Here is a 17,823-nt window from a genome sequence, read left to right on the forward strand (position 1 = left end):
TGTTCAAAGGACATGGATAGACCATAACTTATGCATTCTCCTCCTGACAGACAATTGGGGTGTTTCCAATTATTATTTTGCTGTAACCAATGATGTTTCAATGAAGAACTTGAAACATGGGCCCTGGTGTACATACAGAAGAGTTTCTCTAAACTATTGATATATACCAGAAGTTGGATTGCATGCACATGTTTAAAATGTCCTGTTTTCCTTCATTTTGACTGTTTTTAATCATTCTTCTTTATTCTTTTTCTTTAGGGGGTGCTGGTAAGGGAGGGAGAAAGGAATGGAAAGAAACATCAATGATCAATGTGAGAGAGAAACACAGATCAATCGCCTCCCATATGCGCCCTGACTGGCGATCAAAACTGCAACCCAGGCGTGTGCCCTGACCAGAATCAAACCCACAACCCTTCGCTTTGAGGAACAACACCGAACCAGCTGAGCCCCACCAGTCTGGGCCTTCCTTATTCTTTTTTAATGACTATGTTATCTCAACAAGTGTGTGCACCACGCCACACAACATAACAGCACACGCTCTGTTGTTGAACACCTAGAGTCTGTCTCTCTTTTTGAACTTTATATAGAACTTTGGGAAAAAACGTCATTTTTTTGCCCAGCAGTCTCTGCTTTTTAGGTCATTTCATTATGAGGCATTCCCTGAAGCGGATTTCTTGAATCGAGGCTGAACCGATTTTTATTCAGTGGGAGGGTTTTTATTGCTGAAATACACAGAGTAATCCCCATCCAGTTAGTTGTTAGTCCTTTGGGATTATAGATCCTTTGGAGACTATGATTAAGGTTATGGACCGTTCTCCAGACACACACACACACACACACACACACACAAATTGTTTGTATTCACAAACCAACGTACAATTTCAACAGTTTCTCAGACCCTCTGATGCCCATTTGCTGACATCTCTATTAAATTAAAAATATTGTCTTATCTACTGAATATGATATCTCATAATACTCTGCCAAATAAGTTCACACAGCAACTCTTGTATCTGTCAAGTACCTTTGTTTTAAACCACCACTTACTGAGCACGAGTGCCAGCACTGTGCCAGACACTAGAGGCAGAGGAACAAATGCCCCTGGCTTCAAGGAATCCAGAGTCTACTGGGGAAGACATGCAATAACAAGTATTTACAATGAAATATGTGCAATAACAGAAGTATTCATTGGACAAAATGGAGATACGAATTACAGATTGATGAGGTTTTTTTTTTTTAATCAGGGGGTTGCAAAGAATGAAGAAACATTCTCCTGAATGTTCGGATAGAAGAAACGGCAGCAGCAAAGGGAGAGAAGCATCCTATAACCTGGCACAGATAGGAAACTACCCACGTTTAACATGACCGGGTTAGAGTGGTTGTGCGCAGGATGGGACAAGGCTCTTCCTTACTTGGGCCCGCGACTAGGAAAAACAACGCTGACCTGTAGGACCTCAGCAGCTGGGCTGATAACACAAAGGAAACCACAAAAGAAGATTTCCCTCCAAATACTTCCTTTATTGCCCAAACCTACTCTTCCTGCACACAATGAAAACATTTGGACTGTTTTGTTCTGCAGCTATCTGAAGTTCGGCATTCAACACACAACGTTTAAAACCTACCTATTGGTACAAACTGGCAACGCATTTTAAATTTAACATCGCCCGATGGCTTTCATTTTGCAAACGGAAGTATTAGGAAGCCTATACAATGGTTATGACAATTTCTTCATCAATTTGTCTTGAAAAATTACCATAAATTATGACTTAACATTCACTGAGAATGTTGCTTTTCAGCCCATCAGTTAACACTCCTGCTACTATCATCTCAGGAAAAACATTTGGTTATTTTGAATTTAACTCAACTTTTTAAGTGTAACGAAGCATACTTGTTACTTTGAAGTTGCTGGTTTAATTCTAGTGAAGCATGTGTAATTTTTAAAAACACTCATACTTCTGTGGAAAATGACTGCAACCAATTTTGATAATGCAATCTAGTAAATGTCTTTACTTGATCTACTTTCACCAAAAGTATGACTTACAATGCTTGTATAGAAGTAATATTTTTCCTCTTGCTGTGGTAAATTTTTAGAATAATTTACTTTCTCTTGAAATTTTAATTTGCTTAGGTTTCTACCATGCTTATCTTTGTTTTCTTAAAATAATACCCCATTCACGCACATCATAGATCTACATGCATAGAACCCTATGTATAAATTATAATGTGGGATTATGCATTAATAAAACTTGTTTTCTTGTATGACTAGAAAAGAAAAATAGAGTTTTAAAGTTTAAATATCAACAACTGACATTGAATAAACCAGTTGCAGTTTACAAAGCTGTCAGCACAGAGAAACACCTTCGTTTTTCTTCTTTTCAAAGTACCTTTTGGGTCTCCAAATGGCATCCCATTCAACACCACTGAACTTTGTCAAATAGGGATCTTCAAGGTCACCTTAAAATAACAAAAAGATGTGCTCTCATTACCAGTTATCTCATCGACCCATAGGACATGGTTGTGGCTCTTCAAATTTATACTAACAAAAAAAAATGTTTTACATGAATGAAAAAGGAATCCAAAGTTTTTCTATAACATTTCCATGGAAACCCCAATGGATCTGAGGGGACAAACAAGAGCGCAAACAGGAATATGTGTCAATATATGTTTTTTTCCCTCAGGGTGTGTTGTTTTTGTTTTGTTCTAAGGGGGGAATCTTCCTCATGTGGCACTTTATTCCCAAGTGGAAAACATTCTTTAAAGGAAATTCTTAAAACATAACGCATAGTCAACAAATGAAGTATTCAGGATTTCACCATGTGGTTGGAAAAGAATGATCTGTGACACATGTCTAAAGACTTCCAACCGCTCTGACCATGTAAAAAACAACGAATCTGCAATAGGTACAAATTATATACATTTATTTTTAATAATTTTAAATAACACTCTTGTATAAATTCTTTTATATATTCAAATCATACACAAATTTAGAAATGCATCATGAAGCCTAGTACAGCATAGGTATGAGAACACATTTTTAAAATTTGTGTTAGAATTTTAGTGACATAAATACAAGTTTAATGTTTCAGAAACATTCCCTAATTGCTTGGGCTGAAATTTAATGTATTACAGAGTGCTTGTGCCTAGCATTAAAATTGCTAACTTTAAATCATTTAGCTTTTGCATTAACGTAAGTCTGCAGCCCTGGGCTCACATTCTAGGGCTGCCATTGCAGTTACTGCATGTTAAGACAGGTTCCCAACTGCCTCTGGAAAAGCATCACTCAGCCACTGACATTTTAATGATCCATAACCTTTAGTCCATTTGATATTACATGACTTCTTCAAATAAATTGGCGTGTTCTTCCTGCATTTCCCCTTGGCATAGTCACTGATTCGAGCGTAAAGAGAAAACTTGCATTAACCTTCCATAATTACTCCCCTCCACACACCAAATTCTTTAGCTTCCAAAATCCTTACTCTCAAGATCATAACAGACCAAAGGTTCTTCGTGGATGAGACCAGAAACGCTTTCCTTACTCTAACAGGCTACACTGGGTTGCTTTTTACTTTTCAGAACTTTTGTCAGAGAGCTTTCCTTAAGATGTGTAAATTCAGCTCCTAAATGTATACTTCAAAATGTATGAACCAGGGGATGTTCATTACAAGGGTGTTATGTTCACCACATGTCCTACAAAAAAAAATAAGGGACTAAGGTAAGTCAGAACCCAATCCCAGTTGAGGCTGTCAGGAGGAAGTACTGCTGTTGAGCTTTCTGCCTCCAAAATGACCAACTCAGCTGACCAAAATGAGCTCGGGGGTGAGTGAGTGTTGTTTCAATTGTCAATTTTCCTGGGAATACAGGGCTAGAAAGTAGCCATGTAATTTGATGCTTCTACAAATTCTCTCCTTCCCCCCAAACATTCTCTCCTCCACTCCCTGTCCTGTTCTCCTCTCTTAAAAGTCAGGTATCCCCAAGAGTAACACATTATTAGCCCATAGGACCTTAGCATAAATGAGGTTTAGTTTTTATTATCATTTTTCTCTATAACTGGAGAAATTCCATTAGTAGAGGTAGGGAGGGGAAAATAAGAGAGGACGGACATAATTAATATCACTACCTAGGGCATCTAACTGTCAGAAATGCTTAAGTGCTTGCTAAAAGGAATTAATGATGATAAGAGTATCTTTAATAGCAGTATCTACCATTTATCAATGATTCATACCAGTCTTATTTGAAAATAAACACGTTTCTGATCTCTAGACCAAAAAGCCTGATACTAGTCTTTGTAAAGCAGTGATGGGATACTTGTGCTGAGCGCCCTCGTCCATGGGATCGTGCGTTAGAGCGGTGACTGTTTTTATAACGCACACCACGCTCGTTTTCTAGTCTGATTTTGCTGGTAGATCACTTCATGATTAAATTTTAAAGCAATATTATTTCCACCAGAAAAGAGTGGGGGCATGAAATAAAATTTTAAATGTTTAAGTCCTTAATTGTTTTCCATTGGGAAAAAGTAAAAACATGATCCAGGACTGTTCAGAAGTATTTAAAGGTCAATATTCTTTGTGATTCAATGTTTGCAATACCTTCTAAGGTCTGTTTCAAGGAATCTCTATCTGGCCAGAATCTGGATTATTTGGCTTTGGCTCTTATACCCCAATAAACACTCCTTTCTCTATTGGGTCAGCTTCTGTTAATCAAATGTTTATTTCTCGCCACCCCTAATCCCCGGCTTTGAGGGGGCAGGTATGCCACTTTGCACAATTCCTTAAAACTGTGCAGTGCACATCTTATGCACACATGCGGCAGCCACTGGGGGAAGCAGGTTTTCTGTCCCTGCTTGGAAGGATTGGGTCACTTGAATGGAGCATGAACTGATATTTTTATATCACCAATTCCGGCTTCAGAGAGTAATCTTCTTGTGTTCTCTCCACAAAATCCTTCTTAGCCGTATGGCCCTGAATGGTACCTTGTCCTTAAAAAACTAGAAATATTTACAGATGGGACTCCTCTTCTCAGCTTTCCTGTGTCTGTGGCTAAGCAATCTCTGCATTAGCATATAGTTGAAATAACATGTGCTTCAGAGTTAGGAGTCCTAATTCCAAGCCTAATAATGACACATCGTGTGGCCTCAAACAAGACATTTAACCTCATCTATGAAATAGGGACAGCAATTACTTCCTCAGGGGGCTATGGTGAGGAACAAAAGAAACACATATGGGGAGATGCTTTGCAACCTGCAAAGGCCTATAGAAATATTAACTTATTTTAATGTAATATAACATAATGTAATCTCTACTGTCATGAGCAATGGCCAAATATCCGAAGCACCTCAGGTTACCAGAAGTGGATTATCCGCCTGCACATCCTCCAGAGCATCGTCTCCAAACCCTGAGAACAACTTCATGGTCTCCTACAGAGGGGCGGCCAAATTCCGGGTTTTCCTTTGGGGAAATTGGCAAAGTTGCCAACTTAGATTTCCTAGGTCTAGTAAGTCTTTACTCTTTTTCTAACCACTTGACAGTTTGCTGTTCTAATAAATATCTATCGTTGTCTTCTGGCTGCTTTTCCTGACTTCTTTAATCCACAATCTGTCAATATCAAAGTAGATGAGCAATAGTAGATGGCCTCAGGAAAAAAACTGCGCCTAAAAACAAGGACTAACCACATGCACGCAACTACAGTGCCGCCCTAACCGGACAAGAAGCAGGCGGACTGCAGCACTGCAGAGAGACGGTGCACACCTCACGGCACAGGAGTGACGGGCGATGTTCCAGTGCAGGAGATCTCTGGGGGGAGGGCACAGAAATATTTCACAGGCATGAAAACCGGATGCCAAGTGACAGGATGGCTTTTCTTTCGGAACTAAAATATTTCTCATTCCTTTGGAAGACCATCTTTTACATTAAAAAAACATTTTTAATGAGGATATGTTCTACATGAATCTATATAAAATATAGAGAGTGGCTAATGTCTAATTAGGTGAGTATCTTGGAGAGTACAGCCTGTGGCCCCGCTTACCAATCCCCGACTTCAAAATCTATTGCTTGAATCTCTAATAAGTCAAAGAACAAACTCTACGTTTAGAATGAGAAAGGGAAAGAAAGATTAGAAACATTCAACCTCTTATAAATTTCAACAATGTCCAAGGAGGGACTAAAAATGACTGATGCTCACCAGAGTCCCAGCTCTAGCAATATTGCCATCTATTTTACATTATTTTAAACAATCCCCATATTTTCTTTTTATGCCATTAACTTCTGTACAAATACATTCTAGATGATAAAATATGACATGATTTTTTTACAAATAGATACAAAGACAATGCTGACCAGGTATGCTACATTAACTATATACACCTTATTTCTCTAGAAGCAGGAATATTTTTTTATTTTTAGATAATTTATCATTTACACTGAGACCCTAAGGAGGACTGTATCAGCTTCCTGCTCCTAGATGTTGCCTTCCCGTCTGTACCATTAGCTTATTCTGTGCTTTAATGCTATCACTGAGCAAGACTTCCAGAAGGAAAAATCAAGCCCTTCTAAAGGCCTTCTTGGGACTTTTCTGCTCCTGTTCTAGAAACAATCAAGACTGTTTATTGTGGTACAGCCCAGACATCGGCTTTTCCTCAATGATGTCTTATTTAGTACAGAAAAATGAATCCCATCCCTGACCCTCTTTTAAAAAATGTTTCAGGAATGGAGATGAAGTCTTCCGGCGGTCCTCTCCCCCTCCACATCCGTCATCCTGTTTCCGCTGGTCGAGTGAACACTCCCAAGGAGTCTATTTGGAGGTCAAAGTGGATTAGGGTTGCACTATGGAGTTCAGCCTTTCTATCCTCCCATGTGGTTTTGTACAAAAATATACTTTACGTCAAGTCCCTTATTGACAGTGACTACTTCAGATCTTCGTGGGAAAACTAAAAGTAATAGGCTAAGTGCATTATGAATCTGTACCTGGAAACTCCAATGCACTATATGCCTTTGCTCTCTCAGCAGATCCTGCCCAGGCTCTTTCTGGCCCGGGGTCCAACGCTGTCTTAGCAAGCATGTGGTCTAGCAATCCAGGAGAACAGTTCTGGCTCCTTAGGCTTTGTAGTTATGCATGGGTGTCGTCAGGGTGAGTTGCCCATTGGGAGCCACTTCGTTGGCATCATCTTCCAACAATCCCGACACGTCTGCATTGGGAATGCTGTCGTGGTAGCTGCTGAAACTGATATTGTCTTCTTTGAGCTCGATGGTCCAAAAGGGGGCATTGAGTTTCCGGTTTTGGTACTCCCGGTACATATAGACAGCCCCCACAAATCCCATCAGCAGCACCACCACAATGATGATGACAGTCAAGATGATGATGTTAAATTGGGTCCACGATACATCAGCTAAAGCTGAAGTGCTATTTTCAGCAGAGCTTACTGAAAAGATAGCTTGCAAGGTTGTGGGGGTAAGTGTACTATTTATAACAGGGGTGGGCACTGATGTGGTCAAAGAGGCATTGGGAACCAAAATGGTAGAACCTTCAGGTGTTGGAACAATAACTTCTGAAAATAAAAACAGAGAATGAAATGTAAAAGACAAAATTATCTAGTTTTAAGAAACAATAAAAGAAATACATGGGAGTGGAAGTTGATATGGCATGTTGACATGATATTCTGCTTCAAGGTCATGCAAGTTAAAAATAATTTTAAGAGAAATATCGTGAAAAGAATCAGGGTCTAGAAAGCCTGATTATTATATCCATGGCTGTTATTCAAAATATATAATATCTATATTAAAATCTTTGGAAAAATTCTAATGTTGGAATTTTCCATCCTTCTTTACTCTTGGATAGAGCCAAACAAATTCCTGCAGAGGCAATAAAGATGTCACTACTGACTTCTAAATCACTTGGTTAAAAGTGACAGGGATAGATGACAATTGGACTAAAATAAGTTCAGCATGTCTGGTGGCATTTCATAAGGGCAAACTTCTGTTCAAAGGAGGCCAAAACAAAATAGAAAAAATTGTATTTCTCGTTACTTCTAGATAACACAATTTAGATGTCCAAAATTGATGTCAGTCAAGAGATAAAAAAGACTGCTCTTAATTTCATATGTAGTAATTCTCCCTTTGTGTAGATTATAGCTACAATTAACATACTATGCTTTGCACTTCCAATGCAGCATAGCTCAGTGTAAATAGCAAAGGCTTTAGAATTAAGTAGAACTGTGTGGTTATGGATAAGTCAGTTAATTTTTTAAAAACTGAGGTTCCTCATCTATAAATGGGAATAATAATATATGCTTTGCAAAGTTCTTGAGAAGGATTAAATGAGATAACATACTATGTAACATTGTTATATTTAATGTTTATAGTGCTTGGCACATAGTAGTCATTCAAGGAAGTGATCGCTTTTGTCATTATAGTTAATCACCACAATCAGCTACATTAATCTATCCTAAAGAGAGGCATGTTTTACATTATTTAATAACTAATAAGAAAAGTCATCACAGTCCTGACAGCTAAGTATATACAAGATATGCCTCCAAGTGGGAAAGAGAACTGAGTGACAGGACACCCAGGTTGGTGATCAGGTTCAACCTGAGGCTTTTAGCCTTGATCTCAACCGAATAAGGACAGCAAGAAAATGGCAGAAGGACAACCCCTGCCACGGGCCAAGTCCCATCAGCCCAGTATTCAGCATCTGTCAGAATATCGGAGGGTGGTTTACAGAAAAATGTGCTCTAATCTCTCTGTGACCTAATAAAGCCTGAATACCCTTAACTCATTCTAAATTTCTAATCATTAATTTGTATCTAAACCCTACTGAACCTCCCTGGAAGAAACATTTTGCCATAGGAATAACTTTTTCTTTTAAAGATCAGAAGGAATACTATAACTATTTCTTCCATCGTGCCTGGGAAAATTAGGCCCAAAGTTAGGACAGATGCTAGCATGGGCTCTTGTTTCTCAGCTGGCACTTCTAACCAGACTGCAGTCCCTACTTAAGAAGACCTTTGGTGATCACTGGAGGTGATGAGAATACAGGAAGCAAAGGATAAAAAAAAATGATAGGACTTTTAAATTATTAACATAAATATAAAAGTAGATGAAGAGAAAATGTGAAAACACTGCAATGACTTGGTCTTGGTCCTCAAATTTCTGAAGTTGACTTTGGAATATCAGGAGAGCAGCAGGAATGGAAGGAAATCTCTTTAGGCAAATATCTATCAACATCTATTTCCAGAAAACTCCTCTTGTGGGATTGGAAGGTTTTATAAAGCTAAAGGCAGCTGTCCTGAAAATTTCAGTGCTAGGCTTAGATATTAAACGTACAACCTTAGGTGAAGTTTACCTTTCTTGATGCAATTTTCTTCGAGGTCTCGAACATAACCTTCTAGGCAGTTCTCACACCAAAACCCAGTGGTGTTATGGAGGCAGTTGATGCACTCACCACTCTCGGGCTTGCAAATCTTTGGAGTTTTAATTGGGTCCACATGGCCATGACATTGGCACTTCATACAGATGCTGTCAGAATTGTAATAGCCATTTTCACATTTATTGCAGTTCTGGCCTGTATAACCTTCTTTACACTGGACACATTTAGGTTCCAATTCACCCAATTCTAAAACAGAGAGAACACCAAAATAATTTAGTCCAGTCTCAAGCTACAGTGGGAAATGCAAAACAACTACTCATTCTCAAAAGGGTTAAAACTTTCCCTACTATCTCCTCTCAAACTTAAGAGACACATGGGATCAAATTGAAAACCTACACCTTATTTATTAATTGTTCAATTTATTGTGAAAATAATAGGGCCATCTGAGAGCCTATTTAGGTAGAAAACAAAAGAAGTATGTTTACATAAGAAATCTGAATAATTACAAGGGCTAGGCACATTTTTTTTATCCCTTACTCTTTCGTCATGATAGATGGAATATGCTTTTACCGAAAACATCCTCATCCCTCCCTCAAGGGTCATTCCCCATACGTAGGCGGACTTGACTGCCAATTCCTAGAAACGAAAGCCTTTGTTGTTTTTATAACTCCTTTTCACCTACAGCACCCAGAACTTCACTTATCAACACATTTTGTACCTATCGATAACTGATTCACATATTCTTCCTTTAAAAATAAAGATTTAGAGAAAGGCCTTACTGAGGACACAACTGCCTGTAGACGTCACTGCTGAACAAGGGCAGCGAAGACATTCTGTAGTGGCGTCAGGACTCGGATAAAATCCTTCCTCGCATTCTTCACAGTGGTCCCCTTTGCTGTTCCCCTGGCAGTTTAAACACGCACCTAAAAGAAGCCAATTATTTTAAGAAGTTAAATATTTACTCCGAAAGCACAGTAACTTTATATAAATCATACGCAACCAAAAGACGTTAGGAGTCAATGAGGAACAATCCCGGAGTAGAAACCGGACAGAGTTCAGCTTCCGCCCCATCTGACGTCTGCACTGTGAGTTTGTAAACCCTTTAGGGAAAGGTGACCAGAGTTGCAGTAAGCCCTTATTGGCTGACTACATACTGAAAGTAGGCCAAGGATATGCAGAGAAAAAATAAAAACCACCTAAATTCATTAAAAGAAAATAGATAAACTGCACTATTTTAATCATTGGCATACTGCATTAAATAAGTGAATTAGACCTATACATTATGAACATGCATAAATCTTAATGTTGGTTGAAAAAAGCAAAATGATACATACAGAAGGAGAATACTTACTTATTTTGTAAAATTGTAAGAACCACACTAAACAATACTAAGCAGATAGATACACTAAGCAGATGGATACATACATATGCAGTAAAAAATTAAACATGGTCTGAGAGGGTGCTGGCAAATTGTGTGCTCTGCTTGCCTTTGTGGAGGAGAAAAATGAGACCATGGAAGAAAACAGAGAGGACTCCAGCTTTACCTGAAATTCTCTATTTCAAATATCTAACTCTATATGCATATGTACAACTTATTAAGCAAAATGTAAAAATGTTCATTATTCTAGTTGTGAGTACATGGGTATTTGTTATATTGTACCCCATACATTTTCATATTTAAAAATTCAAAAAATGAAATGAAAACAATAAAAAATCAAAAGAAAGAAGGCAAACAAAGTTATGTGTTTTATAATAACACTTTTTGATACCCTGTTAGTAACTATATTCTACAGGCACTGAAGCAGCACAGTGTCTGAAAATAAGAAATTAAAAAGTGCAGTGTAATTTACATTCCTTCTTTAGGGGCCTACAGACATTCAAAGGGACACTCAGAACTATTACAGAAGTGATAAAAGTGAGCAAACTACATAAAAATCTAGGAATACAACAAACGTTTACATGATAAGCTAAAATACAGTTCAATACAAAACCATAAAGAGTTTTTTAAATTTCCTTACTAGTAAATATTTACAAAAAAGGGGAGAGAGAATGAGGTTGTGAAATAAAATGGTCTGACAACTGGAGCAAGATTTGAAGAAACAAAAGAATGAAAATAGTAACATACATGTCAAATCTCAATTCTTTTTTATTGACATAAAATTGACATATAATATCCTATTAGTTTCAGGGGTACACCACACCACAGTTATTTGATATTTATGATTCCCACAATAAGCTAGTGACCATCTATCACCATAGAAAGTTACTACTACATTTTAACTATATTCCCTACACTGTCCATTATGTCCTGAGATTTACTTATAACTGGGAGCCTGTACCTATTAATCTCCTTCACCTATTTCACCCACCCCATAATCCCCCCATTTCTTTTTCCCCCTATTTCTAGTAACCGTCAGTTTTTTTCCTGTTTCCGTGAATCTGTTTCTGTTTTGTTTTCTTTGTTTATGTGCTTTGTTTTGTTTTTGACTCCACATATAAATGAAATCATATGGTATTTATCTTTCCCATCTAACTTATTTCACTTAGCATAATACTCCCTAGGTCCATCACGTTGTTGCAAATGGCAAAATTTCACTCTTTTTATGGCTGAGTAATATTCCTGTGTGTGTGTGTGTGTGTACCAAATCTTCTCTCTAGGCCATTTATCTATCGATGGACACTTACGTTGCTTACATATTTGACTACTGTAAATAATGCTAAAGTGAACATGGGGGTGCGTATCTCTCTTCACATTAGTGTTTTCATATTCTTTGGATAAACACCCAGAAGTGAAATTCCTGGATTATATGATAGTTCTATTTTTAATTTTTTAAGGAACCTCCATTTTACAATCTCAACATCGTGTAAGGGTTTCCTTTTCTCCACATGCTTCACAGCATTTGTTATTTTTTGTCATTTTGATAAGAGCTATTCTGACAGGTATGGAGGAATGTCTCATTGTGGTTTTGATTTGCATTTCACGGATGATTAGTGATGTTGAGAATCATTTCATATGCCTGTTGGCCATCTGTAAATCATCTTTGGAAAAATGTCTATTCAAGTCTTCTGCTCATTTTTTAATCAGGCTGTATGTTTTTTAATAATAAATTATTTGTATATTTTTATAATAAGTTCTTTGGATATTAAGCCCTTATCAAATGAATAATTTGAAAATATTCTCTCCCAGAAAATATTCTCTTCAGTGGGTTGTCTTGTTTTGTTAATGGTTTCTTCCACTGTGCAAAACCGTTTTTAGAACAAAGAATCTAGTTTATTTTTGTTTTTGTTGCCCTTGTGTGAAGAGAATGGTCCAAAAAAATAATGCTAAGGCTGATGTAAAAAAGCCTGTTGCCTGTGTTTTCTCCTACAAGTTTTAGAATTTCATGTCTTACATTCAAGTCTTTAATACATTTTGAATTTACTTGTGTATATGGTATGATAGTGGTCCAGTTTTTACATGGTCCAGTTTTCACAAAACCATTTATTGAAGAGACTGTCTTTGTCTCCACTTCCTCATTTGTCATAGATTAAATGCACATTTATGCATAGGTTTATTTCTGGGCACTCTATTCTACTCTTTTGATCTATGTGTCTGTTTCATGCCAGTACCATACTGTTTTGATTACTATAGATTTATAATGTAGTTTGAAATCAGGGAGCATGATACCTCCCGTTTTGTTCTCCTTTTTCAAGATTGCTTTGGCTCTTAGAGGGCATTTGTGGTTCCATACACATTTTAGGATTCTTTGTTCTATTTTGGTGAAAAATGCCATTGGTGTTTTGATAGGGGTTGCATTGCATCTGTAGATTGCTTTGGGTAGTATGGGCATTTTAATGATATTAATTTTTCCAATCCATGAGCATGGTATACCTTTTCATTTATTTGTTTCTTGTTCAATTTCTTTCATCAATGTCTTAACAGTTTTTACAGTACAGGTCTTTCACCTCCTTGGTTAAATTTATTCCTAGGTATTTTATTCTTTTTTGAAGCAATTGTAAATGGAATTTTTTCTTAATTTCTCTTCTGATAGTTCATTAGTAACCAATTTCTGTATATTAATTTTATATCCTGTGACTTTACTGAATTCATTTATTAGTTCTAATAGTTTTGTGTGTGTGTGTGTGTGTGTGTGTGTGTGTGTGTGTCGTCTTTAGGATCTTCTATATAGAATATTACATGGTCTGCAAATAGCAACAGTTAGGACTTCCAATGCTATGTTGAGTACAAATGGCAAGGGTGGGCATTCTTGTCTTGTTTCTGATCTCAGAGGAAACGCTTTCAGCTTTTTGCCCCTGAATAAGATGTTAGCTGTGGGGTTGCCATATATGGCCTTTGTTAAACTTTGTCAAATACTTTTTCTGCAGCTATTGAGATGATTATATGATTTTATCTTTCCTTTTGTTAATGTGGCTTACCGCATTGATTGATTTGCAGATGTTGAACCATCCTTGCATCTCTGGAATAAATCCTACTTGATCATGGTGCATCCTATTAATGAATTTTTTAATTGAGTTTGCTAATGTTTTGTTGAGAATTTTTTATCTATGTTCATCAGGGATATTGACGTGTAATTTTGTGTGTGCATGGAAGCGGGTGGGTGGGCAATGTCTTTCTCTGGTTTTAGTATCAGGGTAAGGAGTTCCTTCCTCTTCAACTTCTGGGAACAACTTGTGATGAATAGGTATTAACTCTTCTTTAACTGTTTGGTGGAATTCACCTTCGAAGCTGTCTGGTCCTGGACTTCTGTTGCCTGAGAGTTTTTAAATTACTAATTCAATTTCGTTACTTGTAATCTATCTATTCAGGTTTTCTATTTCTTTGTGATTCATTCTTGGAAGGTTACATGTTTCTAGGAATTATCCATTTCTTCTAGTTTTTCAATCAAATTTCAATTCTTAAGTTATTACAACAAGAAGCCCCAAAACTTCATAAGCTTATTAAGGGAAAGACATCTCCAAATATTATTATCTGAATATTTACACTTGAATTAAATTAAACTCACATGTAAGTATCATCACTTTTAATCATATACTTTTTAAGGCTTCATAGTGATAATACTGTCACATATACAATAATGTAGTATAGCTTCATACAATGATAAATACTTAAGGTATTGACTTCTTTCCAGATTTTCTTGTATTCTGATCACTTTAGATATATAGCTTTGTGACAACAACAACAACAAAAAAAAACAGCCAAAAAGACACTCCAGATTTTGACTCTAAAAATAAAATAGTTTTAAATGTCAGTGTTCTATCGGTTGGAAAAGTCAAAATCTGCATTATATATAAAATTTGTCTACCTGCTCTCTATTAAAAATGTCCAATGGAAATAATTTTTAAGGCAAAAAGTTCTGATTAAGTATTAAACTTCAATATATGAGGGGAGACACAAAAAACTGGAATTATCTTCTGGAGGGCAGGCCCCTTGCCGTACAGGCTTCCCCAGCTAGGCGAGTGTTCTAGGAACCCATCTGTATCAGTGTACTAGCTGGCATTGTGAAAGGCTGCATTCAGCTTCTGTGAAATTTTTTTGAAGGCTCTTCCAATGAGTTTGCCCATTTCATGATGGGTGATTTATGAGCACACCTGCCCACACACACCATGCTGAGTGTTCAGCAGTTTCTGACCCAAAACAACCCCCATTCACCCTCCCTATTCACCCCATCTCACTTCCAGAGCAACTTTTTTGTTGTTTCCCCAATGAAAAAATTCCTCAAAGGGAAACGTTTTGCTGATGTGGAAACACACAGCAAAAAAACAAGAGAAGCACTGAAAGGCATCAAAATCAAAGAGTTCAAAAACTGTTTTGAGCAGTGGAAAAAACATCTCCATAGGTGTATTGCATCAAATGGAGAGTACTTTGAAAGAGAATGAAGTTTAAACACGTAAGAATAAATATATAATTTTTATAGATAAATTCCAGGTTTTTTGGGTCCCCCCTCATAAATACACCTCAAAAAAGTTAACAGTTCTGTAACAGAATATGGATGTTTGGGGCAAGATGCATTCAAATGACATGTCATTTGTAATATGGAAAGAAAAAGTCACATTGCTACTCTTATTAAGAAATGGTAAATACATATACTTTTAAAACTTTGCTCCTGCAATACTAATGGGCCTACATGTTTGGTATTTGGAGACTTTTTACCATTCTAGATAAGACCCCCAAGCCTTGTCTTTGTTCCTATGATAATATAATTTCATTCTTTTAAACCATTAATGTTAGAATATTCCATTTTTTCCCAGGAGGATTTCTTATTTCCATTTGTTTTAAGACATACCCTGCAATGAGAAGTCAGTAAGAAAAATAGCCCTAGGTGGTAAATATGTTATCTCAAAAGTCAAGATGAAAACAAGATTAGTGATAAAACTCATCAGGTTTTTTTCATTATTTAGCGAATACTTTATTAGTTTCTGCACTCAAACCTATGTGGATTAAGACCTTACATATTTAATACAGTGTGTTACCCCTGTACAAATGAAAAAAATTATATTGAACATTTCTAGACTAATATGGCTGGTAATTTCTATACTATACTACCTTAAAAAGAACAGGCACCTGGCACACAGCTATGCAGAACGAATATTAATAAATCACACATGGACCAGACATAAATACACCAGAATGCTAACAGTAATTGCAAGAAGCAACATTCCCTTCACAGTTTTTTTTCCTAATTTTCAAATTTTCTCTGGTATACATCTATCACTTTTATTTTTATTATCTTGATTTTTTTCTGATTACAAATTAATACATCATAAAATATATGACATGCCTATTGTAAAATACTTCAAGAACTCCAGCAACTTTCAAGCATTTCATATAGAAATTTGAAGATAGATTTTTTTAATAAAAATAAAGATCACAACCCTCAAAATCCATATACAGTAGAAATTAATAATGTAAATTTGCTTTTGTAACAGCTTACAATTCCTCTCTGGGAGGCAGCACAGTGTAATGATCTGGTATTTAATGTCAGATCTGAGTTCCGTTCCCAGTCAAACCTCCTACCACCTACGTGACCTTCAGCAAATAGGTTCTCTGAGTTTCACGTTTCTAAGCTGTTAAATGGGATAATAATTCTTTAGCTAATGATTTGCTGTAATGTAAATATTTCAAAGAGTGAAAAACTATTCCTTAGGATGTAATATTTTATCTTTATGCTTCAATTTCCTCATCTATAAATTAAGAGAGCTGAACTAAGTGACATCTAAGTTTCCTTTAAAATAAAAACTTTGAGGATCTTTCTGTTATGATAAATGATATATAAAAGTTAACTTAAGTTTAACTTTGTTCATTATTCTCTGCCTGGAGCCTCCCATATACAACAATACTGTCTTACAATTCACATTCTCTTTGCTAAAATATAGCTAAAGGAGTGGATCAAAATAAAGATAAAAAGAAAGCAATGAGTGTTTCCTGAAGATGATCTCATGCTCTTTGGCTAAGCATCAAAAAAATCTGGTAGTGGTAACCAAGAAAATAACTGGTCAAAGAAAAGAATACAGGGTTTCTTTCCAACTAAATTCAGTGACAAGGCTTTGAAAACATAAATTGCCACCTGTAAAAAGACTTTTCTTTATTTATCTTGCCATTTCATGGTTTATATATAAACCTGTCAGAAATACAGGAAGGTACTGCCTGTTGGAGAAAAAAAATGCCTGATCTAGTCTACAGGACAGAAGACAAACTTTAACCTGTCAAACAAAATAAAGGCCAAGTCTACATGAACAAGGGAGAGAGTAACAAGACATAAGGTTAAAGACAAGGGCCAAAAAATGTTAAATTGTGTAGGCTGTGGAAAGAAGTTGGAATTTTATTCCAAGAGGGATGAAGAAACCACTGAAGGGTTTAAGCATGGGAGTAACGTGATCTGGTTTTACATTTTATAATAAAAAGATCACTCTGGCCCTGGCTGGTGTGGCTCAGTGGACTGAGCACTGGCCTGTGAACCAAAGGGTCACTGATTCAATTCCCAGTCAGGGCACATGCCTGGGTTGCAGGCTGGGTCCCCAGGAGGGGGCGCGTGAGGGGCAACCACACACTGATGTTTCTCTCCCTTTCTTTCTCCCTCCCTTCCCCTCTTTTATTTTTTTATTTCTAAAAATAAATAAAATCTTTAAAAAAAAAAAGATCACTCTGTTCCATGGAGACTGGACTATGGACTATGGACTATGGTGGGGTGGGGGTTGGGAGTGAGAGGACAAAAGAGGAGACAGTTCAGATGAGAGAGTGCCCAAGTAGTTCAGAGACAGGATGGTGGCTTAGATGAGGATGATAGCCATGAAGATCATGAACAGATTCAGGTTGTTATGCTGAATGTCAAGCTGGTAGAACGTGCTGATGGGATGGATATTTGCAGTAGGAAAAGAATCAAATATGACTGCTAGGCTTCTGGACTAGGCAGCTGGGCGAATGGTGCCCATCACCATAGTGAAGAACACTATGAGTAAAGCCAGCTTTAC

General features: G+C 36.9%; 1 protein-coding gene and 1 long non-coding RNA gene across 2 annotated transcripts in view; one reads left to right on the forward strand and one right to left on the reverse strand.

Moving 5' to 3' along the window:
- The first annotated feature begins 352 nt into the window (after positions 1-352).
- LOC118499793 lies at positions 353-15,045 on the forward strand. Its single transcript, XR_004902328.1, has 3 exons — positions 353-2,577; positions 10,811-10,813; positions 15,034-15,045. It is a non-coding gene; the product is annotated as an uncharacterized LOC118499793 (long non-coding RNA).
- The window catches only part of MEGF9 (multiple EGF like domains 9), an 88,105-nt gene continuing 74,217 nt past the window's right edge, over positions 3,936-17,823 (reverse strand). Inside the window, exons 4-6 of the mRNA XM_028513315.2 lie at positions 10,134-10,277; positions 9,331-9,600; positions 3,936-7,537 (exon numbers count right to left, since the gene is read on the reverse strand). Of these exons, the coding sequence (XP_028369116.1) occupies positions 7,086-7,537; positions 9,331-9,600; positions 10,134-10,277 (866 nt within the window). The 3' untranslated portion in view covers positions 3,936-7,085. The remainder of the gene's footprint in view (positions 7,538-9,330; positions 9,601-10,133; positions 10,278-17,823) is intronic.

The sequence above is a fragment of the Phyllostomus discolor genome, chromosome 3, assembly GCF_004126475.2.
Source record: "Phyllostomus discolor isolate MPI-MPIP mPhyDis1 chromosome 3, mPhyDis1.pri.v3, whole genome shotgun sequence".
NCBI classification, from domain to species: Eukaryota; Metazoa; Chordata; class Mammalia; order Chiroptera; family Phyllostomidae; genus Phyllostomus; species Phyllostomus discolor.